General features: G+C 38.8%; 1 protein-coding gene across 6 annotated transcripts in view; it reads right to left on the bottom strand.

Moving 5' to 3' along the window:
• The window catches only part of LOC145263189 (uncharacterized), a 281188-nt gene that overhangs the window by 38778 nt on the left and 217570 nt on the right, over nucleotides 1-24840 (bottom strand). For 5 of the 6 annotated variants that reach the window (XM_080120250.1, XM_080120252.1, XM_080120247.1 and 2 more), the window contains exon 3: nucleotides 22747-22991. In XM_080120250.1, coding sequence (XP_079976376.1) covers nucleotides 22747-22981 — 235 coding nt within the window. In that variant the 5' untranslated portion in view covers nucleotides 22982-22991. Of the gene's footprint in view, nucleotides 1-22746; nucleotides 22992-23095; nucleotides 24358-24840 lie in introns of those variants that run through there. The other variant, XM_080120248.1, reaches the window with a different exon arrangement.

The raw sequence follows: 24840 nt of genomic DNA, 5'->3' as shown, positions 1-24840 counted from the left end.
CAATCCTATGAGATATAACTGTAAGCACGCCTGCTGTGGATCTAGCAGAACGGAAACCATATTGCATGTTACTAAGAAGGTTATTTTGCTGAGATGGTTGACTACTTCCTTGTTCAGCACAGATTCCAGCAGCTTACTCATGATGCATAGGAGACTTATTGGTCTGTACTGAGGGAAAAATGAGCAATCACCTGAGTTCTTAAATACAGGGCATACTGATGAGATTTTCCAAGATGTTAGGAAGCATTTCTCCTTAAGACAATGCTTAAATAACTTGGTAAGTATGGGCGCTAGTTTCGGTTGAAGCCTTTTGAGCACTATGACTGGAATGCCGTCAGGACCAGTTGCTTTACTGGAATCAAGGTTTTTGATTAGCTTGGCAACATCGCGTACAGATATTTGTATGTCACTTAGCATGTTTTCTGATATATAAGGGAATACTGGGGGTTGGCGGCCTTGGTATGTATTTATTTGCTTCCCCACTGAGCAAATTAGGCACAAGGCCGTTTTTTAATGTGGAGAGAGAGGGAGGGGAAAGGAAAAAGGGGACCAGATCCCGAGAGGTGGGAAATGGGAGCTCGATAGTAACTGTTGGTATGAAGGGTCGCCCCTACATTGACCAAGGTCTGATATGTGGGGTTGTCCCCACATATGGTCTTTGCTTGCAGTATCTGTCAGAACAGATACTACACTTTGAGGTATTTATTTGCTCCCCCACAGAGCAAATTAGGCACAAGGCCGATTTTTAAAGTGAGGAGTGAAGGGGAAATGTGGACCAACTCCCCGGGGAGTAGGGGAGCTTGATAGTGACAATTGGTATGAAGGGTTAGTCCTACATCGACCAAGGTCTTATATGTGGGATTGTCCCCACATATGGTCTTTGCTTGCAGTATCTGCCGGAACAGATACTACACTGTTCTTGGCAAAGAGATTGGCTTTGTCTGATGCTGGCGATATTAACTCAGATCTATTGATGATAGTTGGGATAGAGCTCACACTTCTGCTGAGGATTCTGTTTGCTATTTGCCAGAACTGATGGGAACCAAGCCACTGCTAAGCTACCTTGAACTTGACAGACTGAGCATATAACTCTCTTGCCTTCTTTATTACTTTTTTACAGTGGTTGCTACCAGTCCTAAAGGCGGCTTTAGTCTCAGTACATCTATTATGTTGGAAGCAATGGAAAAAGTGATTTCTGTGTGCAATGGCAGCAGCACATTCTGGGGAGAACCACGGCTGGCTGTTAGGTTTTTGCTGGAACTTCTTTGAGGGTATGAAACTGTCTATACCTACAGTTAACCATTCCATCAGGTCTGATACTATAGAGGACACATCCATTATAAACATGGCACGCAGAGGCAGATCTGATATAAATGTATGGAAGCTATCCCAGTCAGCCATAGAATATCGATACACTGTACGATGGAGAGGTATGTCTGAGGACCTATTACATTTTGTTTTTATCTTGACTGATACAACAGAGTGGTCGGAAGATCCCAGTGGGGACTGACGAAAGATGAGCACAGCTCAGGGCAAGTGAGAAAAAGGCCTAGGAGACTTGCATACTGACCGTCAGTGTTGGGAACGTAGGTGGGTTCTTGGACAATCTGAGTGAGGTCATAAGCAATGGAGAAATCGTGGCAGAACCTCCCCTCGTCATCGGTCTTGTTAGAGTGGGTTAACCATTCCACATTGTGAACGTTATGCTATTGAAGATAGCAATTCCACTGTTGTGGGGACGATAAAGTGCAAATATAAATGCAGTAGTGTGAGCAAGTGCAACCCGGAAGAACATGTGAGGTAAATTAGGATCTTCTCTAGAGATGTCCCTACCACATGGAAAGTCGTCTATAATGTAGGCACATACTCCATGCCCATGGCGATTTTGGAGGTCAGATTTAGAGGTTAACGTAGAATATCCTTTAATTACAAACTCATCTAGGGAAGAAGTCGGTCTAATGGCAGTTTCGCTTAGGAATAATAGGTCTGGCTTAGTCTCCTGTAATAGAGTTTGAACCTCTGAAAGGTTAGAACATAGGCCCCTGATGTTGGAGAAGGAGAAAAAGGGAGCTGAACCTTTTTAACCCAATAGACCATATAAAGAAGTATTCTACGATCCATAAGATACATGTTGGGTTCTACATTTTATATTGTCTATTAGGCGCTTCCTAACATTTAAGCAAAAGAAAGTGAACAATTTTTTTCAATCCTTGAATCTTGCTGTGTATCATAAAAAGTATTCTGTGAATCACTGGTGACTTTTATATAATTCCTTTCCAGCGCGGCCGTAGCCGAGATTGAACTCACTACATGAGCTGTATTTATTTGCTTTCCCACGAGAGCAAATTAGGCATGTGGCCGTTTTTTAATGTGGAGAAAAGGGAGGAGGAAGGGAAAAAGGGACCAGCTCCCGAGAAGAGGGAAATGGGAGCCTCTTGGCATATAGGGTTGCCCCTACATGGACCAGAAGCCCATTGCCACAAGAACAATGGTCTTTGATTGCAACATCTGCTGGAACAGGGTATTTATTTGCTTCCCCACTGAGCAAATTAGGCACAAGGCCGTTTTTTAATGTGGAGAGGGAAGGGGAATGGGGACCAGGTATTTATTTGCTCCCCCACGAGCAAATTAGGCACAAGGCCGATTTTTAATGTGAGGACTGAAGGGGAAATAGGGACCAACTCCCCCGGGAGTAGGGGAGCTGGGTAGTGACAATTGGTATGAAGGGTTGCCCCTACATTGACCAAGGTCTTATCTTTGGGGTCGACCCTACATAGGGTCTTTGCTTGCAGTATCTGCCGGAACAGATACTACACTTTGAGGTATTTATTTGCTCCCTCACTGAGCAAATTAGGCACAAGGCCGATTTTTAATGTGAGGAGTGAAGGGGAAATGGGGACCAGCTCCCCGGGGAATAGGGGAGCTGGATAGTGACAATTGGTATGAAGGGTTGCCCCTACATTGACCAAGGTCTTATACGTGGGGTTGCCCCCACATATAGTCTTTGCTTGCAGTATGTATTTATTTGCTTCCCCACTGAGCAAATTAGGCACAAGGCCGTTTTTTAATGTGGAGAGAGAGGGAGGGGAAAGGAAAAAGGGGACCAGTTCCCGAGAGGTGGGAAATGGGAGCTCGATAGTAACTGTTGGTATGAAGGGTCGCCCCTACATTGACCAAGGTCTGATATGTGGGGTTGTCCCCACATATGGTCTTTGCTTGCAGTATCTGCCGGAACAGATACTACACTTTGAGGTATTTATTTGCTCCCCCACTGAGCAAATTAGGCACAAGGCCGATTTTTAAAGTGAGGAGTGAAGGGGAAATGGGGACCAACTTCCCGGGGAGTAGGAGAGCTGGATAGTGACAATTGGTATGAAGGGTTGCCCCTACATTGACCAAGGTCTTATATGTGGGGTTGCCCCCACATATGGTCTTTGCTTGCAGCATCTGCCGGAACAAATTGTATTTATTTGCTTCCCCACTGAGCAAATTAGGCACAAGGCCGTTTTTTAATGTGGAGAGAGAGGGAGGGGGGAGGGAAAAGGGGGACCAGCTCCCGAGAGGTGGGAAATGGGAGCTGGATAGTAACTGTTGGTATGAAGGGTCACCCCTACATTGACCAAGGTCTGATATGTGGGGTTTCCCTCACATATGGTCTTTGCTTGCAGTATCTGCCGGAACAGATGGTGTTTATTTGCTCCCCCACAGAGCAAATTAGGCACAAGGCCGTTTTTAATGTGAGGTAAAAACCAGCTCCCCTAAAAGTAGGCAAAAAGGGGGCACTCTGGTTACCAAAAATAATAATTGTCCCAGTATAGAGGGTTTCCCCTACATTGACTGGTACAAATTATCTTAAGTGCAGTATCTGCCGGAACAGATACTACACTTTGATCTTGTTTATATATTTTATTGAGAAAGAAAAAATTGAACATAAAAAACGTACAAAAAATTCAATTCAACAAAATTAGGCACAAGGCCCTACAAGAAATTGGGAGGGGGAGGGTACAGGGTCTTTTTGACTATGTAACAGATGAGACTTTGAAGTCTTACTCTTGACTGGCAACATTTACCAAAATACCTCAATCACTCTGTGGATCCTAATCTAACTAATAACCCCAGCGTTCAATGTAAAATTTAACTATGTACAATTTGTATATTCATTTCTGTATGTTGTGTGTGCATTTTTTTTTTTTTTTTTTTTTTTTTTTTTTGTGTGTGTGTATGTGTGAGAAAATAAAGTTCGATTTCATTAGAAAGAGTTCTTGAATTAATTGGCATAAAATGTTCGTGGAGTGGGAAAAAACTAATGAAAGTGTTCATTTCAAAAATAAAGAAAAAACTACTAATGTGTTGTTAGTAAGACCCCCCTGTACTATTCTATGTGGCTAGATCCCCCACTGTTTTCCGGGGAACCGAAAACAAGCAGAGCATCCCTAATGGGGTTTGGGGAAGTCGCCTTAATGGAGGTGGGAGAAAATAAAGCAACGGATGGAGGGGGTAGGAAGGTGACCTCTGAGTGGGGGGGGGGTGACCGGGGGCATCAGAAAATAAAGATGAGGAGCAGGGGGGTTGGGCAGACTCAGAGGTTCTCTAATACCAAAAAATAAAATCAGGAACAGGATCTCATTTGTACCACCAGTCAAGAGTTACTTTACTGAACTTATAATGCTAACCTAGGCGGGATGGGTTCCGTAGGACCCAGCACCGCCCATGCCATGCCTAAGGAGGGAACATGTATTGAAACTTGGCTCCTCGACGGATGCACAAACTAGTGCTGTGCACCCACCTCTTGTCAAATTCCACTCTAGGCAACCTCTTCCAATCGCATCTGATCTTTACTTTAAGCAAATGTTTAAAGTAAACGATCAGATCCCGATCAGGAACAGATGTCCCTTCGTGGACCAACTTGAGGCGCGCGATCCAAATGGTCATGCGCGCTACTGCTAGGATCGCCAGGAAAACCAAACTTTCCTCCCTGGGGAACGGCGGCTCCATGTTGTACACAAAAGTTCCTACGTCGAGATCGAGCAGACACTCGGCATCGATGCGAGCTGTTACCCCCTCGACGTACCTTAATAGGGGCTGTATCCGGCTGCAACTAAAAAACGCGTGCTCGATTGTTTCGGGCTCGCGTTCGTCACAGCACGGACAGAAGCGGCTGGTATGTTCTTTATACCGGAAAAGTACGTCGAAGAGGGGCAGCGCATTTCGGACCAGTCGCCAAGTCAGGGAGAATTCCGAGTTATTCAGAATCTCCCGTCCCGGCGCCCAACGCCATTGAGAACGGACAACCTCCATCGACCATCCCATCCGCCTACAAAGTGGATCCTTCGCGGTCCCCTCCACTAAATCCCGATACAGTTTCTTCCTTGGCTGATCGAGGACATTGGTCCCCGGCAAAGCTCTAAGAGCGGTTCGGCATTCGGAGAAGAACTTGGACTCCCCCTTCGGTCTACGACGACCTTCTACCGAAGGGTTGGGTTTGAGGTTGGGAAACGAGTTCTCAACCACAGGGACCCAAGGAGCGTCTCCTTCAAGCGAACGACCCAGGAAAGCCAATCTCTCGGCGTTTCTATGACACAAGAGACTGGGCTGACCCAGGCCTCCCTCGCTCGGACTTTGAACACAGACCTCTCTGCAGACATAATGCTTACCCTCGTTCCACAAAAGTGAATCGAGGCGCCCTTGTAAGCGGGTTAGTCGTTCTGCAGGGAGAGGAAGTACAGACAAACGGTAAAGGATGAGCGGAAAGACGTATGTAGCACACGCCTCCGCCCGACCCTTCAAGGACAATTTCCTTCCAATCCAAGTCTTTACTGACGATTTGACCTTAGACTGTACTTCCGACCAATTCTTTTCCAGCTGAAGTCCCGGTCCAAACCAGACACCGAGAATGCGGACCGGTCCATCGGTCCAGCTGAAAATACCTGGAAGCGAGTTTACCCCGGTCCAGGCCCCCAACCGCAGGCCAACAGACTTGCTACGGTTGAAGATGGCCCCTGTTACTTCTTCGTATCGAGCGAGCGCCTCGACCACCGCTTGAACGTCCGTGAGGCAAGACACGAACATGGTGACGTCATCGGCGAACGCGGAAACCCTGGCTCGTGTGCCTCCAGGGAGAGCTATTCCGCGCAGGACTGGTGTAGCCGCCTCGTCCCTTAACTTGCGAAGGAGGGGTTCCAACGCCAGGACATACAACAGAGGCGACAGCGGACAACCCTGTCGCACCGACCGAGAGACAGCGAATGACTCCGACAGCTTACCGTTGATCTGCACCGCTACCGTCGGCCTGTCATACAGAACAAAGATCCACTTGCGGAAGTCCGGATTAAATCCGGCGGCCTCTAGCACAGATCCTAGGAACCGATGGTCGACCCTATCGAATGCCTTGGACTGATCCAAACTGATCAGCGCGGCTTCGGCGTCGTCTTCTGTCCCCTCTATGATCGAGCGTATCAAGTGCAAATTGTCTTGAATCGATCTCCCCTTCACAGCATAAGTCTGGTCCGGTTCGATCAAGTCAGTGATGACAACCTGCAAGCGATTCGCAAGAATCTTTGCCAAAATCTTTAACTCTGTGTTTAGCAGAGTCAAGGGCCTAAAATCATCAAAGTTTTCCCTCCCACCATGCCGTTGACCTTTCCTCAGCAATGTGATCACACCCTTGGTCACCTGTCCAGGGATGGAACCCTGGGCAAACCAATGGTTGAACATATCCTTCAGAATAGGGACCAACATGGGCGACAGCCTCAAGTAAAACTCGTAGGGTAAACCATCAAGCCCCGGGGATTTGTTATAGCCGACCTGCTTCAACGCAGTAATGACCTCATGTTCAGTAATAAGACCATCACAGCTAGCCGCCCGAGCCGCCGTGAGGTGGGGCGAGTCAGCCAAATAGCTGCCAAACTCATCAACCCTGAGTCCGGGTAGTTGGGTGAAGCGCACCGATAGATGCTCCCGAAACCCCTCGCAGATCTCCCGAGTCGGTACTAAGGGGTGTCCTTCCAGGTTATGTACTTTACGAATGTACCCATCCGAACCGCGCCTTAAAGCAGCCTTACGCTCAACAGCGTCAACATTCACAGCCTCGTTAGAAACTTTGTTTAACCTAGCCCTAACTACTTGACCTTCATACCGCTCGCTAGCCAAGCGGTTGAGATCTTGTTTAGCTAGTGCTAACTCTAGGGGTCCCCCCCCCTCCACCGCCCGGGTCAGCTTATCCTCTAAACGCTTCTTTGCCTTAGCCTTATCTATTGCGAGGCGTTGGCTATACTGGACAGAGAAGCGCCTAATTTTGGCCTTAAGACTAACCCACCACTTACTCCCTGTAACCGCCCCCACTAAAGCCCGCTGAATTAGCTCAGTGACCTTCAACCGGTAGTCCTCCAGCTCCAACAAGGTGCTGTTGAACTTCCAGTATCCGGCCAGTTTAGGCCTAGCACTTAAGCTCAAACGGGCCATAACAAGTTTATGGTCCGAGTGTCCTAGCAAGTGGAACGTGGGGCAAGATAGGAAGTCTACATCACCTCTTCTAACTAACATCCGATCCAAGTAAGTGCTTGGATGGGAAGGCACTACAGGATGCCACGTCCACATCTCCCGCCCCGGATGATCCAGACGAAATCTGTCGACGAGATCGCACGAGGCCATCAGGTCAGACAGACTGCTGTCACACCACGCCGACCCGCTAGTCCCCCCGACCTTATCTATTTTGGGATCAAGGATTGCATTCCAATCCCCCATTAAAACTAACCGTTCCGGATCCACTAAGAAGCCCTCCAACCGTCGAAAAAGGTTGCCCTCTCTACAGCAGCATTGGGAGCATAAACAGCAACAATCCGAAAAACACTACAATTAACAGCAACATCAACAACAAGCGCCCGCCCGTCCTCGCCTGCGTGAACAACATTCACCGACGCTGACAGGGTGCGACTCACTAGCAAGGAGATTCCACGACTATAGGTATTGCCATATGCTGAGTAGACATCGTAATCGTTTACCAGCACCTGACAATCCCCGTCACAAACAAAGTGGGTCTCCTGGATAGCGGCAATATCTACCTTGAGGGACACCAAGTCTCTCACAACGCGCGAGGCCTTGCTTCGACACCTGATGCCCCTCACATTCAATGTAGCCAAGTTCAAAGACATGATCACTTACCTCAAGCACTGTCACAGACGGGTCTTAAATCCTGGGCAGTGAGGACATGGCAGGCCTGGCCAAGGCTGCCGGTAAGTAAATCCGATGAAGGTGATCCATCCTTGGCCACGCCCCCCACGTCCAGGGGGAAGGTTAGTTTGAGTGCCCTGTATAGCGATGGGTGTACATACATGGGGATTCTACCCTCACATTTAAAGAAAATGTTGGTCAGTGAAGGATGGTCCCTATCCACCAGCTGCTGGCCTGGGATCGCATTCTTCGCTGCCTTAATCATTGCCCACATTCCTCCAGTCCTAGCGTCCTTGTCGACCCTAACGAAAGTGGTCAACAAGGGAGCGTCCTTGAATTTAGTGGGGTCTGTTACTAGGTCTCCACCGACTTTTTCAAAGTTTTTAAGTTTATTGTACCGGACCTTCTGTTGTCCTTTAAGGTCCGGAGCCGGTTGGAGAGGGTCTGTTTCACAAATCCTGCTTCCTGGCAGGAAGGGAAGCTTTTTGGTCCGTTCAGTGCGGACTTTGGGAGTGGGGGAGGGGACCTCTTTTGGTTGATGGGGAGGCTGAGCGCTTGGGGAGGGGGTAGCCTGCTCGTTTTCTTCTTTTTGGCTCCTGTCACGGGATGAGGGGCGGGAAGAGTTTCTTGGGGCCTTTATAGGAGAGGGGGAAGGTTGTTCGGGTTGCTGGGGTGTTGGGATCACAGGGGGCTCATCCTGTGTTGTTGTTGCGAGGGAGTCCTTCTCAGTCTCAGTGGGGGTAGGAGGGTTTGCGCGTGTCTTGCGGCTTTTCCTCCTCCTGGCCCTCCTGATCTCTGTTGCGCTCAGGGCCATAGAGACTGTTGTTGTCTCTTCCTCTGCCTCTGACGCGGCCTCCTCCTCAGATTCTGGTAGTTTCCTCTTGTTTGAGGAGGAGGGTGTCTGTGTGTCCATTTTCTCCGTCTCGCTCTTCGGTTGTTCTTGGTCTTGGGTGACTGTCTGCAAGGATGGCTGTTTGTTGATCTTGCCTTTCTTTACGACCGTCACCCAGCCTGTCGGTGCCTCTGGAGGATTTGCGGCCGGCGCGGGAGCAGCGGCTTGGTTTGTTGTCACGCTTGTTCCCGCCGCTTTTGTGGGCTTCTTCCCTCCATTCCTCTTCGGACAGTCCTTCGCCATATGCCCTTGTTGTGTGCACAGCCAGCAATGGGGCCTCCTCCCTTCCACTATACACTTTGATCTTGTTTATATATTTTATTGCTTTTAAAATTTTGTAAATACAATTAAGTAAAAAAACAAAACATTTTCAAACAACAAAATTAGGCACAAGGCCCTACAAGAAATTGGGGAGGGGAAGGGTTCAGGGTCTTTATGACTAAAGTGATTAAAAAGTAATAAATGTAGACTTTGGAGTCTTACTCTTGACTGGCAACATTTACCAAAATACCTCATTCACTCTATGGATCTTAAACTAACTAATAAATCCCCAGCGTTTAAGAATCAAAACCATATTTACAATTTAAAAAACAGTTGTCTGTGTGTTTGTGTATACTACACTTTGATCTTGGCACTACAGTTTTATTTTTTAAATACTTTTAACATGGCATCGTGTTCTTACTTGCGTTAGTGTGGTCTGATGGAAGTTTTGTATAATATAATATTTCGAGAAAATTCCCCTGTAATTGTCACTCTACATAAATAACAAAACATAAACTAAACAAGTTAACCTCCATTTTTTATAAAACAAGAATAATACATCTATTAAAGCTTATTTCGTTATTCTAATAATTCTAATATATCATATTACATTCTCGTATGCATACATTAGTCAACATTCTTGAGTTTATTTCTTTTTCTCATTGTTATTATTAAAGAAAGGTTCTTTTTCTTTTTTTTTTTTTTATCTATGTTGAGGCATAATTATTGGAAACAAATTCTGTTCCAGTGACTTGACTCAACCCGTGTATAATTTTATTTAGCTCATATTGTTGGTATTTAAGCGGAAAACTAGAGTGTCCATGCTGTCAAAAAATCACGCCATACGTTTTTCCTACCATCCAAAACTAACCTACAACTTCTATAATTAAAATCAATTGAAAAAAAAAATAAAATAAACACTTGTCATCTTATATATATATATATATTATTCCTTAATTGGAATTCATTTTTGAGATGAGCATTATATATTAATTTATTTTTATTTCGGACTATTATTCTCATCTTTATTAGTTGTTCTTGTTTTTTTTTTTTTTTTTATCTTTTATTGGTTTTGTTTATTCACAACGTTTTGGCCAACTATTCCTTTGGCCTTCGTCAGGTGGTAACCGCGACGGATAGGAACTTTCGAATCTCCTAACTGCATTCTCAGCCATCACAGATGAACATTGTCTGAAGATAGCGGTTTCAATCCCACCCAAAGCGTGCCAGAGGTTAATTGGCCAAAATGTGGTGAGACGACAACAACTACGGATGGCAGTGATGGCTGAGAATGCAGTTAGGAGATTCGAAAGTTCCTATCCGTCGCGGTTACCACCTGACGAAGGCCGGAGGAATAGTTGGCCGAAACGTTGTGAATAAACAAAACCAATAAAAGATAAAAAAAAAAAAAACAACTAATAAAGATGAGAATAATAGTCCGAAATAAAAATAAATTAACTTGTCATCTTGTCATGTCATCTTGTTTCTTAAAACGTTAATACTTCAAGTTAGCTGCTGCTGATGTGAACTTTGATGTTTAGCGAACAAATAAATACACTTAGCAAAACCACATGTATTACGTTTCTGAATTTTTAGGTGAGGACTGATAATTCGTATTATTTCGCCTATTTTTCTTCATCTTGAGTGTTATTTCTACAACGTTATGGTTGACGTAACTCCAACCTTCTTCAGGTGCATCTTGTCAAACTCAGGAATCTTTTTGTCGAGCTTTGGAATCTGGACAGAATTTCGAATGCAACACTTTATTCAATCCATGGGGGTAGTTTGCTGACGTTCCGTCAGCTATAGAATGGGTAAAAGTCCTAAGTAATTAGCAATTTTATTTTGAGTGTCACCCGCACTGATAATTGAAACTTCAACCTCCAGAAGAGTGTAACTTACAACTAAATTATACCAAGTACTCTATCCAGCATGCCACTAAACCTTGCGGACAATTTTTGTATGAATTCTGAATTTTGTTTTTAGAAGTACAATCTTACTACTTATCACTGTTTATTACTACAGATTTATATATATATATACTAGCAAATGTATCCAACATTGCCTGATATTAAATGTAGTGTTAATATATACTAGCAGTAAAGCCCGACTTTGCTTGGACTCTATGTACTGTTCATAACTTGCTCTACGTGTGAATACACTTTACATAAGATTTCAAATGTTTAGACTAAAATTTGTCTGATGGTTGGTTGGTTGTTTTTGTTTTACGGCATATCAACCCTTTTCAGGTTATTTAATGCCGAATCCAAAGATTTTGAAGAAAAATTTTTTAATAGAATATATTTGTTGTTTTCACGTCGGTTTCTATTTAACCCATAGTTGGGACCCTAACAGGTACTACCACTCCGGGTCAGAGTGGACCTGGGAGCAATGGCAATTAAAGGGTGGCTCCACATTCCCCAAAGCCCGCAAGCTGGGGGCTCACCATTGGATATAGTTTAAGGTCATATCCAGGACCCAAAATTTGTCTGAGTAATTTCGTAAAGACCGCAAAGGTCAATTTTTTAAAAAACTTTGACTCCAATGTTGACCCCTTAACATTTATTATTTTGGTCTCAAATCAAAATACAAAGTTTTACCAATGTCCAAGTTACCTATATGTCCCAACCAAAACCAAAAATGATGTACCTTCGCACTCGGAACACTTCTATTAGTAATTTTTAATCAAATGTAATTTTTGTAATTTTTATAATATATATATGATTTTTATTTTTGCTCTTATGGGCTGCGACGTTGTTTGGCTGTGGAATTTATTATATATATAGATATATTAATTTTATTTATACAAACATTAATGGCTACATATGTGCATACATGTTTCTGTAATCACCCACGTTGGGGGATTACGTCTTCAGGCCAAGTCGGTAATTCTTGGCCTGAAGACGTAATCCCCCAACGTGGGTGATTACAGAAACATGTATGCACATATGTAGCCATTAATGTTTGTATAAATAAAATTAATATACCTGCTCTGTTCACTCACTGAGCACTATTTTGGTAGACACATGTTGTTTCATTGGATGTACTTCTAGGAAACTAAACTCTACTGGCTATATATATATATATATATATATATATATATATATATATATATATATTATATACGAATTGCAAAAATTACATTTGATTAAAAATTACTAATAGAAGTGTTCCAAGTGCGAAGACACAACGTTTTTTTGTTTTGGTTGGGACATTTGGAGAGTGCATAGTAGGGGCAAACAAGCATAGATCAAGGGCAGAAAACCCTATTTTTTGTTTATAAGTTTCTTATATTTATTTTAATTCAATGTGTAACCAAAACTTTCCTAACAAAAAACACGCATTCAAAAATTTCAGAATTTTGGCTTTGTTACAAAAAAATACAAAATAAATAAAACAATCTCTAATTTGTGTTTTAAAAAAACCGCATTTTGTGTTATTATAATTTTCTTACATCTATTAAAAAAAACAAAAAAAAGCAAACAAAAAAAACAATGCATTTATTGTTGTGACATTTTCAATTCGGTCTTGAAATTGCATTTGTTTGCCACTGCCATGAACTCTCCACTCTAACGGAAAACCAAAAAAGTTGTTCCTTCCACACTAGTGCAACGTGCAACACACACACACACACACACACACACACACACACACACACACACACACACACACACACACATATAATTAAAAAATAATTATTCTTTTATACCTACAGACACTAGTGTTTCATGCTTACGCAATCATCAGTGTAGGGGTGACAATTCCTGCCAGTCAGGAGATTTGAAGCTACTCACAAAGCCATCTTTGACTCCCATTTGCTAAACCTCTACTTCCGGGCCACCAAACAATTGCCATGAGAATGAAGGTAATTAAGAACTAATAAACACTCACTTCGGGCGCAGACATTAGACAAGCCATAGTGTTTAAACAGCAGGAAGTCATGAATATATATATATATATATATATATATATATATATATATATATATATATATATATATATATATAGTAATATATATATATTCCCCTTATATATTAAGTTTTTTGGATTTGTAATATGTTTCGATTTCTGATTAAGAAGTTCTTTTTATTAATTTTCAAATCTAAAAATGAAAAAAAAAACCTTAATAATCTCGTTCCAAGTTTAAATGAAAAGAAAAACATTATTATATATGCGTATGTTTCTATGACGTCTCAAATGTCATTGTTATCCAATTGTTATCTTATTTACGTCACAAACAATACTAATATTCAGTCAGCTAATGTTCGTTTGTATATGTACTGATTTACCTCCCTTGATACTCATGTGTGTGTGATTGTGCATATATATATATATATATATATATATATATAGACGGGGAGGTTACAGCTCTTTTATATCTGGATTACACTTATATCCGTGTTTCTTATATCCGGGTGTGTATATATATTCCAGAGATGAAGCAACCAATGAAATTTTAACAAAGTTAATGCTAGAGTGCTCAATACCGAAGTTGGCCAATATATACTAACAAGTATTTTATTTGTTTTACAAAGGCATTTACGTAATTACACACCGCACTTCTTGACCGGAAACATGCTCATGGACGTGTATTGACATATATCGATGATAGATGCTTATGCAATATATATATATATATATATATATATATATATATATATAATTATTTTTTTACTATAATAATTAAATACCTACAGACACTAGTGTTTCATCCTTTCGGGATTCTTCAGTGCAGGGTGTCATGATTACTACCAGTCGAACAATTCGAACCCCGCGACACGAGACATCTCTGGCTCGATTAGCGGAGGCCGTATCCATTCGGCTACCATTAATCATGTGAAATAGCGTTGAATTTTAAACATTTTAATTTAAATGTTCATTACGTCAGACAGACAGTGATCAAATCGTTATACGATGATCTACGCATAAGAGCTAAATTGACCGACTTTTTAATTCAACAGAAAGTGCTCAACGATAAGAAACGTATTTCTTAAAGGGGCTGTCATAATTATTTTTTTACTATAATAATTAAATACCTACAGACACTAGTGTTTCATCCTTTCGGGATTCTTCAGTGCAGGGTGTCATGATTACTACCAGTCGAACGATTCGAACCCCGCGACACGGGACTTCATTTACTCACATAAAATTAATATACGAAAGTATAAATTTATGCGTAAACTTTAAGTATTTATTTCAACAGTGCTCAATACGTAGGTAGAGCTAGTTAGTAAGTTATAAAATATATATGGCGATTGAGCCACACTGAATATTCCGCACTTAATCCACTCTAGGATTCTTCAGGCTTATGTGAGAATTTTGTGGTTGTCTCGCGTCATTATATAAGCACCTTCTATTGAGTTTTTAGTTAGCCAATCAGCTTTTTAGTATCCACCGCGCCCTTTCTAATCAATCAATGAGCAGGCACTTACAGGAATAAAGGCCCATTTGACCTCTGGTTGACTTGTTCCTTTGTGTGTGCTATTTAGCGTAGATATCTAGTGTCTTGACCTGTTTTAAATCTAGGTTAATTATTTTTATATGTTAGTTTATATATATATATATATATATATATATATATATATATATATATATATACATGATAGTTTATGTATATGCATGTTTATTTATTTTATTTTATTTTTTTATTATTTGTTTATTTTCTATTGTTTTTGTTAGTTTTAAAATTATTTTGTATCTTTATCCTAGAGTAAATTTTATCCTGTGAACATAGTTGTTCGCTATTTCTCTCCTACAGTTTAATAGATGTTGGGGTTCTTTAAAGTATAGGATAGCAAATTTTTCATGAAGGCATAATCTACATGGGGTGTCTAGGTCTCTACATGTGTTTGCTTGTCTTACTATTTACCATTCGACTACCGGCGAACGTCCGCTTTCCTTGAGTTCCCAGTATTTGTTTGCTAGCGTTGTTTTCATACAGTGTTTTTTATTATTAAATGTACTTTTGTGGTCATAATATCGAGTTTTGAAATCTAAGGAAGTCATACCTACATAATATTTCTTGTTATTCAGGTTTTCTTTCACAAATATTGTGGCCTGATAAACTATGCTTTTGGTTAGACATTTATTTTGAAGTGGACAGAGTGTGCGGTATTTACAATTGCATTTATTTTGTCCGTTATAAGTATTTTTATTTCTAGTATGGTTGTTGTTATCCGGAGTTAGTTTATAATTATTATTATTATTATTATAATTATTACTAGCAAAAGTACCCGTCGTTGACTGGGTTCAAAAACAGCCTACAGAAAATGGACTCTGATTTATGAAAGTATGATAGGTTATCAAAAGAAAGGGTTGTAAAGAGATAGCTTCGAATTTGGGGGTATCAAAACCAAAGCAAAATACGATGAAAGTAAAAATAAAATACATAAACCCCATAATTTATTATACCATACCTGTTCACACTGAAACACTTACCACAATATTCTGTGGATCTATACTAAAAAACCTTGTAAAACTTTGTGATATATTTCCATTCTATGGAGATCAGGCGCGAACGAACACCCCATAATTTTATTATACCATATTTCTTCAAACTGAAACATAATTATCCAAGTATACTCACGCAGATAGATATGAAAAGTCTTTATTAAAGTTTGTACCTATTTCCATTCCATGGAGGCCAGGCGTGAACGCAGACCCCATAATTTTATTATACCATCCCTATTTAAGTTAAAACATACTTATCAAAGTATTCTTATGTACATCTATATCAAAAACACTTGTAAACGATTTTTTTTTTTTAATTTTTAAATTTTTTATTTCCATACTTTGTGGACTAGGCGCGAACGCAGACCCCACAATTTTAATGAACTACCGTTCTGCCAGATCAAACATACCCATTCATGTGTCTCAATATATCTTCTATCATTATATGTAATAAGTTTTTTAAAATAGTCAACCATATAGGAGCCTATTCGTGACCAGACACACACACAGACGTTCAGCTTTATATTATAGATATATATATGTCTGTGGAGATATGATTTTATCAATTATATTTCACTTTTTATATATATATATAAATCCTTAATTTAATAAGCTCAATGTGATTACAGAGCATATAACAAATAAATGACAAAGTCTATATTCCAGATTTCATGATGTTGACCATCTTACAATTCTTTAATTCTTTAGACACTGACAGTTCTTAGTTCAAAATGGTGTCATGTAAGCTAATAATAAGGTAATTTCAACTTCTCCAATTTTCGGATTTTATAATCATGCCCAAATGTATTTTCTTTTCTTTTGGTGCATTGATAATTGCTATTTCTTCTGATGAGTTAAGGATGAAATAGATTCTTTGATTGATATAATAATTAAACACACATACACACACATACACACATACAGACATTCAGCTTTATATTATTATTATTATTATTATTATTATTATTATTATTATTATTATTATTATTATTATTTCTACTAGTTACATATATATCTTTGTGTGTGTGTACGTGAGTTCATCCCTTATAATCACTGAAACGGCTGAACAGATTTTCTTTAAAATTTACAGAACTTTAGTGTATAAGTCTTAGTTAAGTTTTGCCTCAGAATACCGCCGATAATTACTGATAATCGATAATCGAAACAGTTATTTTAATTTATCTATTATCGGTAAAGCCATTTTTCCATACCATCGTTTAACAACAATGTTAGAACAACGGGCCATGAACATTCTCCTGTGGGTAAGTTGATAGCGCTTTTTTTTTTTGCATGACGTGGTCTGTAGGTTCAAACTCCGCACATAATTTTTTTTTTTCATTAACTACAAAGAATTTTATAAGACTTGAAAATGTACGTGTTTCTTCATGTTTTGTTGTTGTTGTTGTTTATTAACTGGAAAGAAGTTTATTTATAAGCTTGGAAAATTTTAAAATATCTATTATTTTTGCAATATAAAACTGGAATATTACGGTACTTTAATTAAACTTTATAATTAATTATAGAAAAAACAAAGTCGTAAATTAAGCAAAGATGATTAAGCTACACAGAATATTCCGCGTTTCATTCTCATGGGAATTCGTCAGTCTTATGCATAAGCCTGACGAATTCTCGTGAGAATGAAACGCGGAATATTCTGTATAGTTTAATTGCCATATATATTTTCATAACTTACTACCTAGCTTTTGAGCACTGTTGAAATAAATACTGAAAAATGTACTCATGAAATTATATCTTCGTATATAAATTTATGTGATTAAATGAAGTAATCTAAAATTTCAAGTGCATAGACCCAAAATTGTCGAAGGAGTTTGGTAGAGTTCTCAAAGGTCAAATTGTTGAACTTTGACCTCTTAATCGCCAAATTTCTGGCCAAAAACCGATTACATCGATTTTCCCAAATCTCAGTACCTTGTATATCAAATTTCGAGTCTACAGACAAAAAATTGACAGAGTTATTACGTAGCGAAATGTACACAGACACACAGACACGTTCACTTTTATAGATATCTATCTATTTATATATATAAAAGTGAAAGTGTCTGTGTATCTGTGTGTCTGTGTGTCTTTGTACATTTCCCTACGCAATAACTCTGTCAATTTTTACTCTATACTCAAAATTTGATATACAGGTTAATGAGATTTGGGAAAGTCGATGTGATCGGTTTTTGGCTAGAAATTTGGCGATTAAGGGGTCAAAGTTCAACGATTTGACCTTTGAGAACTCTACCAAACTCCTCCGACAATTTTGGGTCTATGCACTTGAAATTTTAGATATAGGTTCCTTGAACATGGATCTAACTTAATAACTTGATTTGAGCCCAAAACAATAAATTTTAAGGGGACATAATAGGGGTCAAAGTTAAAAAAAATTGACCTCTGCGGTCTCTTCCAAATTACTCAGACAATTTCTGGTCTAAATATTTGAAATTTTACATAAAGGGTATTCAGAGATAGGGCAAGCTTTTTCATCAGTTTGGGTCGAAAATTTTTAGTTACCAATATATAAATGTATGTATGTATGTCTGTTTGCATGTCTGCCTTAAACTTTCAATAGAGGCGACGGATTTTACCAAGATCCGTATCGTTTTAAAGTTCGATCTTTCATACGACAAATATCGAAAAATTGGCTAAAAACATTAATATCTTCCCCTTCAACTAGGCACTTTTTTTACAGGAGGGGTCACTGTTTTTGCTGGTATTTTTGAAAGTTATCCTCTCCTTTAGATTGTCTAGCCTTAATTAAAAAAAATGTCGCTTCCAGTTTGATGGTGGTCGTAACAGCATAAACGTTAGGTTTTACACCGTTTTTTTTTCCTCCTTTACGGTACAGGTTCGAGCCTGCCTTCTTGCTACCACTTTTTTTTTTTTTGCTCAACATACACATCCAAACACCCGGACAACACCGGGCGCCCATGCTAGTATATATATATATATATATATATATATATATATATATATATATATATATATATATATATATAGAGAGAGAGAGAGAGAGAGAGAGAGAGAGAGAGAGGGAGAGAGAGAGAGAATTTTTTTGTTTCATTTTTTATGTTTTACTCTTATTCACTCTGATCAAACCACTGACATGTAAGGGTTACCATGAATTAGGGACCATACCCACAAGGACATTCTAAATAGGGAGTTAAGCAGCAAGATGTTAGTTTGCAATACTAATACTTCAATTAAGCTGCTGCTGCTGCTGATGGTTAGTTATTATCCATTTCACCTACCTATATTAACACAAAAGCGTACAACAATAAAAAAAATTCTCGTTTTAAGTTACCTTCTCTCTATGCACACACATTCTAACCTCAGCCCCTACACACACACGTACACACACACACACACACACACACACACACACACACACACACGTACGTACACACACACACACACACACACACACACTAGAAATTCCATTGTCGATACTGTTGATTCGCTTTATAAAAAAACAAAAGGTCAACTCAAAATATGATTTTTTTTTGTTTTTGTTTTTTATTTTGTTAGAATCCTTTGAGATGAGGCTTCCTAATTTGTGCCTCCATCCTTCTTGCAGACTGTTACCATCATCTTCATAGATATTGTTGTTGTTGTTGTTGTTGTTGTCCCCCCCCCAAAAAAAAACAACAAAGAAAAAATATCATTCAGTACAAACCCAACAATGTAAAACCAGATAAGAACATAAAATTGGATTCATAATTCAACCTTGATCACCCATGCGGGGCCTGTAGCACAGTGAATGAAGGCGTTGAGTCTTTATGGTTCTAGGTGTGCCATTGTTTGAAGAAAGCGATTTCAATCCTACCCAAGCAAGCCAGAGGATTAGTTGGCCAAAAACGTGATGAGACGACAACTATGAAAGGCAGTAATTATTAGGGATACAGTTATAAAACTCGGCATTCATATCCCTATGAATATATTGCATGAGTTTTGCAGTAATCTGCCCCCACCCACCAAAAAAAGAACAAACTATTTATTTAAAAATTTGGGTCATTCACGGGGAACATGGACCCTGCATACACGGTGTTTTTATTTAATGATTGCTCCCTCAAAGCGCATGGGCAAAAGGTTTTCTTTGGTTTATTTAATCACAAAAGATTTTGAAGGTTCTATTTGAGGCTCCCAAAAAAGTGGGGCGGGGGGGGGGGGGCAAAAGCATTATTTGAATATGTATGAAAAAATAATTTAACAAAAAAAAAAAATTTAAACTAAAATGAGATAAAAATAAAATAAAAACAAGTACAAAATAAAAGTATGAATCAAATTTACCCAAAGAAAAAAAAATTAAAAAATAAAATAAAGTAAAATACACACGTGATTAAAAATAAAGTCTGAGATATATATGATGAATGTGAAAGAAAACGTTTTAAGGGAGCAATCATTGAATAAAAACACTGTTTACGCAGGGTCCACGTTTCCTGTGAAGTACCAAAAATGTAAAAGACTAAGAAACGGAATCGGTAATTGTATCAGAATCGGAAATGTAGAAGATAATCGCTAATTGTATTGGATCAAGTAAGTAATTGTGTCGGAATCGGGAAAAATATTGGAATCGTCCCAACACTAGTTAATGATGGCGATTTGGTATCTGTCTGTTTGGATCTAAAACTTATATTAATAATGGAGATTTGGTATCTGTCTGTTTGGATCTAAAACTATGCTATTACTTATATTAATAATGGAGATTTGGTATCTGTCTGTTTGGATCTAAAACTATGCTATTACTTATATTAATAATGGAGATTTGGTATCTGTCTGTTTGGATCTAAAACTATGCTATTACTTATATTAATAATGGAGATTTGGTATCTGTCTGTTTGGATCTAAAACTATGCTATTACTTATATTAATAATCGAGATTTGGTATCTGTCTGTTTGGATCTAAAACTATGCTATTACTTATATTAATAATGGAGATTTGGTATCTGTCTGTTTGGATCTAAAACTATGCTATTACTTATATTAATAATCGAGATTTGGTATCTGTCTGTTTGGATCTAAAACTATGCTATTACTTATATTAATAATGGAGATTTGGTATCTGTCTGTTTGGATCTAAAACTATGCTATTACTTATATTAATAATGGAGATTTGGTATCTGTCTTTTTGGATCTAAAACTATGCTATTACTTATATTAATAATGGAGATTTGGTATCTGTCTGTTTGGATCTAAAACTATATTATTACTTATATTAATAATGGAGATTTGGTATCTGTCTGTTTGGATCTAAAACTATGTTATTACTTATATTAATAATAATGGAGAGTTGGTATCTGTCTGTTTGGATCTAAAACTATATTATTACTTATATTAATAATGGAGATTTGGTATCTGTCTGTTTGGATCTAAAACTATATTATTACTTATATTAATAATGGAGATTTGGTATCTGTCTGTTTGGATCTAAAACTATGTTATTACTTATATTAATAATGGAGAGTTGGTATCTGTCGTTTTGGATCTAAAACTATGCTATTACTTATATTAATAAATGAGAGTTGGTATCTGTCTGTTTATACTATCACTATGTTTTAATGCTCAGTTTGGTTTACTATACTATTTCAGACTAATGTTCTATTGGTTAATCACTTGAAGAAGGCCAGAGAATGAGTTGGCCGAAACGTGATGAAACAACAATAGCAACTATAAAGATGAGGATAACAGTCGGCAAAAAGAATGAATGCTCCAAATATGAAATTGGGTAAAAAATAAAAGTAGTAGCTGGTGCAATAAGATGGTTTTCATTGTTTTCGACCTGTTATTCTTCTATGAGATTTGTTTCAGTCAAGGCCGAGCTGCTATGGTGCCACTAAATGTCTTGAATACTTTCTGCAAGTAAACATAATCCTCAAAATACTAGTTGCCAGTGTTATTCTTGCACTTAATCAGTATGGAAAGTAGAAGTTGACCCAAAGTTTTACTTTCGGCAGCCTTGTAATCCGTGCTTTCCCCCTATTTTGTTCTGTAACTGTTCCGCTGGCATGCTTCCCGGTTGAATACAATATAGTAGCCTTCAAGTCTAATGTAAACAAGTTCCTGTTCAGCCGTCCCCATAAATAATCAAATTCCACCCAATTTACACAATAAATGATTACTACACTAGCATCTTACATTCATTAACCGTTATCCTCGAGTGACCTTCGGCCCTTGATAAGTAGCGACTCCCAAGTAAAAAAAAAAAAAAACACAAACCAAAAACTCTCGGATTTTAAGGCTGAGCCAGTTCCAAATGATTTCATTGCATGTTGTGTCAAGGCAAGCAGTCCACCCCCAGCAATTAGCAACTGATTCTTTGACATACTTCACTCATGTACTAAAAGGTCATAAAAACTCATCATCGTATAGGGGAGGTTACCCGGCCTAAATAGATTCTTTCCCTCCACAGGTCTCTATCTTCTACGGCTTTAGGAAGATCTTCAAGTTGGAGGCCACTGTTAATTTTGTGTATGTCTTGACGCCCTGTCAAGACATACACAAAATTAACTACTTTAGCGGTTCCATGTTTAGGATCCCACAATACCACATCATTGACGAAAATCCGTATCTTTGTCTTGACAGTATCTAAATAACGCTTCTGCAGCAGCATACAGAGACTTCTTACATAACTCCATTGTCAACAATTTTCCCCTACTAAAAACTAAACGAAAATTCCACAAGCTGAGTTTCTTTCCTAGAACTGCCCATCCGTGGAACACAATATCAAGAAACTGCTTCCCAGCTGACTACAACGCAAACAAATTCCTGTTGAGTCATCGTCTTAAATAATCAAACTCTACCCAATTTCCACCACTATTGATATTGTCTCAGCGACCACCTGACACGCACTAACACGTATCCTCGAGTGGCCTTTTATGCCTTGATAAGCGATAACTCCCTTGTAAGAAAAAAAAACTGTACTTTTAGAAAAAAAAAAAACAGTGATTGACACAGTCTGTGCATTGAATTACCTGTTTTTGTTTTTTCTGCCTCTTCTTGTCTGACAGTATTCGTTTCGGCCAAGGCCAAACTGCTGACGCGCTGGTAGATATCGCGAATATTTTCTGCCGTTAACATTACCCGCTTCTGCCGATTGTTTCGCCCCTCGTTTCTTTCACCCGTCATTAGACTGAAATTCTTTTCAGCTGAATATTGGAATGCAGGGGGGAAGAGTTCCTCCACCCAATGGCCCTTTTCAGAACTCATCACTCTGAATCTGAAAAAAAAAAAAAAATTAAATAAATAAAAATAAATAAATAAAAATAAAAATAAAAATAGATAAAATAAAAAAATAAATAAATAGACGACGACCACGTATACTAACCAACTCGAGCGTGGCCTATATAAATAGAAGGCCGTTCCACTAAAACCACGTGGCCTGCTGACGCCACAGATTAGAGTCCAATGTGATACAGTCAGGAGGTAGACGACTATTATGAGGAAATTAATGGTAAATGGCTGTTGCAATAACGCACATTCATTTGCAGGGATTATCGAAAGAGGTGGAGAGTACCAGAAATCTGGGGAGGCTTACTGTCACCTAGACTCCAGGGAACACCACAGGTTGTTCTTGAAGAGAAATCTTTGATGATAACCTGTGTGAAAACTCCAAGTGAATAACTACTACTACTACTACTGCTGCTGCTGCTGCTACTACTACTACTACTACTACTACTAATAATAATAATAATAATAATAGTAAATAATTTGCAAACGTTATCGAAAGAGGTAATGAGTACTGGAAATCAGGTTGTTCTAAAATAAAAAAAATATTTGATTTTAACCTGTGTGAAAACTCCTAGTGGCGGTCACGCATATTGACATACTGGCCTACGTAATTAAAAGGCCGCTTCACTGAAGCCGCTTTACCTGCTGACGTCACAGAATAAAGTCCAATGGCCACGTTAGGAGATAGATGACTATTGGGGAGGACAGTTATTTTCTGTTTCAATTCTCCAAGAAATTGCCGAGGGATTTATAAAACTGGTCCAAACGGGATTGCATTTGGTGATCACGTGTATTAATGTACATGAGCTATTGCTTGGTGTCTACGTCATGACACTTCGTAGGAAATAAACGTCAGCTGTTATCAAAAAAAAAAAAAAAAAAAAAAAAAAAGAAATTAGTGTAAAAAACAATCTCAGATAAAAACAAATGTTTAAAAACGGGTGCATTTAAAAATTAATTATTAAATACACTTTAAAAAAATTAATAAAACTGCACTACAGTGTTTTCCCAGCAAAAAGATACTCCCATTTAAATGCACGTGTGCAAATATAAAACAATTCTTTATCTTTTGGAAAAGAAAATGCAGTCATTTTTTTACCATTTTTATAAATCCCTCGGCAATTTCTTTGAAAATTGAAAACCGTCACAGTCGTTTATTGCTATTATACTTTATTCTGTGACGTCAGCAGGTCACGTGACTTTTACTTAGTCCACGCTCGAGTAGATTGATATGCATAGATCTGCGTGGTCGCCAAATAAACAAATAGGTTTATTAACCAAGTCAGAAAGGAAAATTTAAATGAAAAGGGAAATATTATGAAAAGAATACTTAAAACCCTCTATCTATATACCACTAAATCTCTGTGGAGCTTATTTGTTTGTTATCTTGCTTGTCGCCGTGCGCAACGTATGACGTCACAAAAGAATTATATCATAATTTGTGACGTCATTGACTAGTGACATCATCCATTGACACAAAATGAATAACCGTGCATATTATGTGACATCACAAAATGATAACATCATTCATGAAACCAGAGAAAAGTGGCAGGAGGGGGGTAGATGACCTATGACCCATCTTCCAATATAATACTATAACTTTAGTCCTTATATTGTCATTTTGTTTATGTCAGAAATAATGCTAATATTCAGTTAGTGTTCGTTCGAATATATACTGAGTTATCTCTCTTTATACAAAATATGTCAAAACTGATCTACTAAGATATAGGTTAGAGTGCACCTGGAAGTGATATTCGCCTCATTGGTAAACTAAATGGTTTTGTTTCTTTTCAGAATAAACAATTCACTTGAACATTCTATGTGTCAGATGTAGATCT

The sequence above is a fragment of the Euprymna scolopes genome, chromosome 38 (genome assembly GCF_053919585.1).
Source record: "Euprymna scolopes isolate OS-2025 chromosome 38, ASM5391958v1, whole genome shotgun sequence".
Classification (NCBI taxonomy): Eukaryota; Metazoa; Mollusca; class Cephalopoda; order Sepiida; family Sepiolidae; genus Euprymna; species Euprymna scolopes.
Note: the sequence above shows the minus strand (reverse complement) of the source record. Positions and strands in the feature narration are given on the sequence as shown.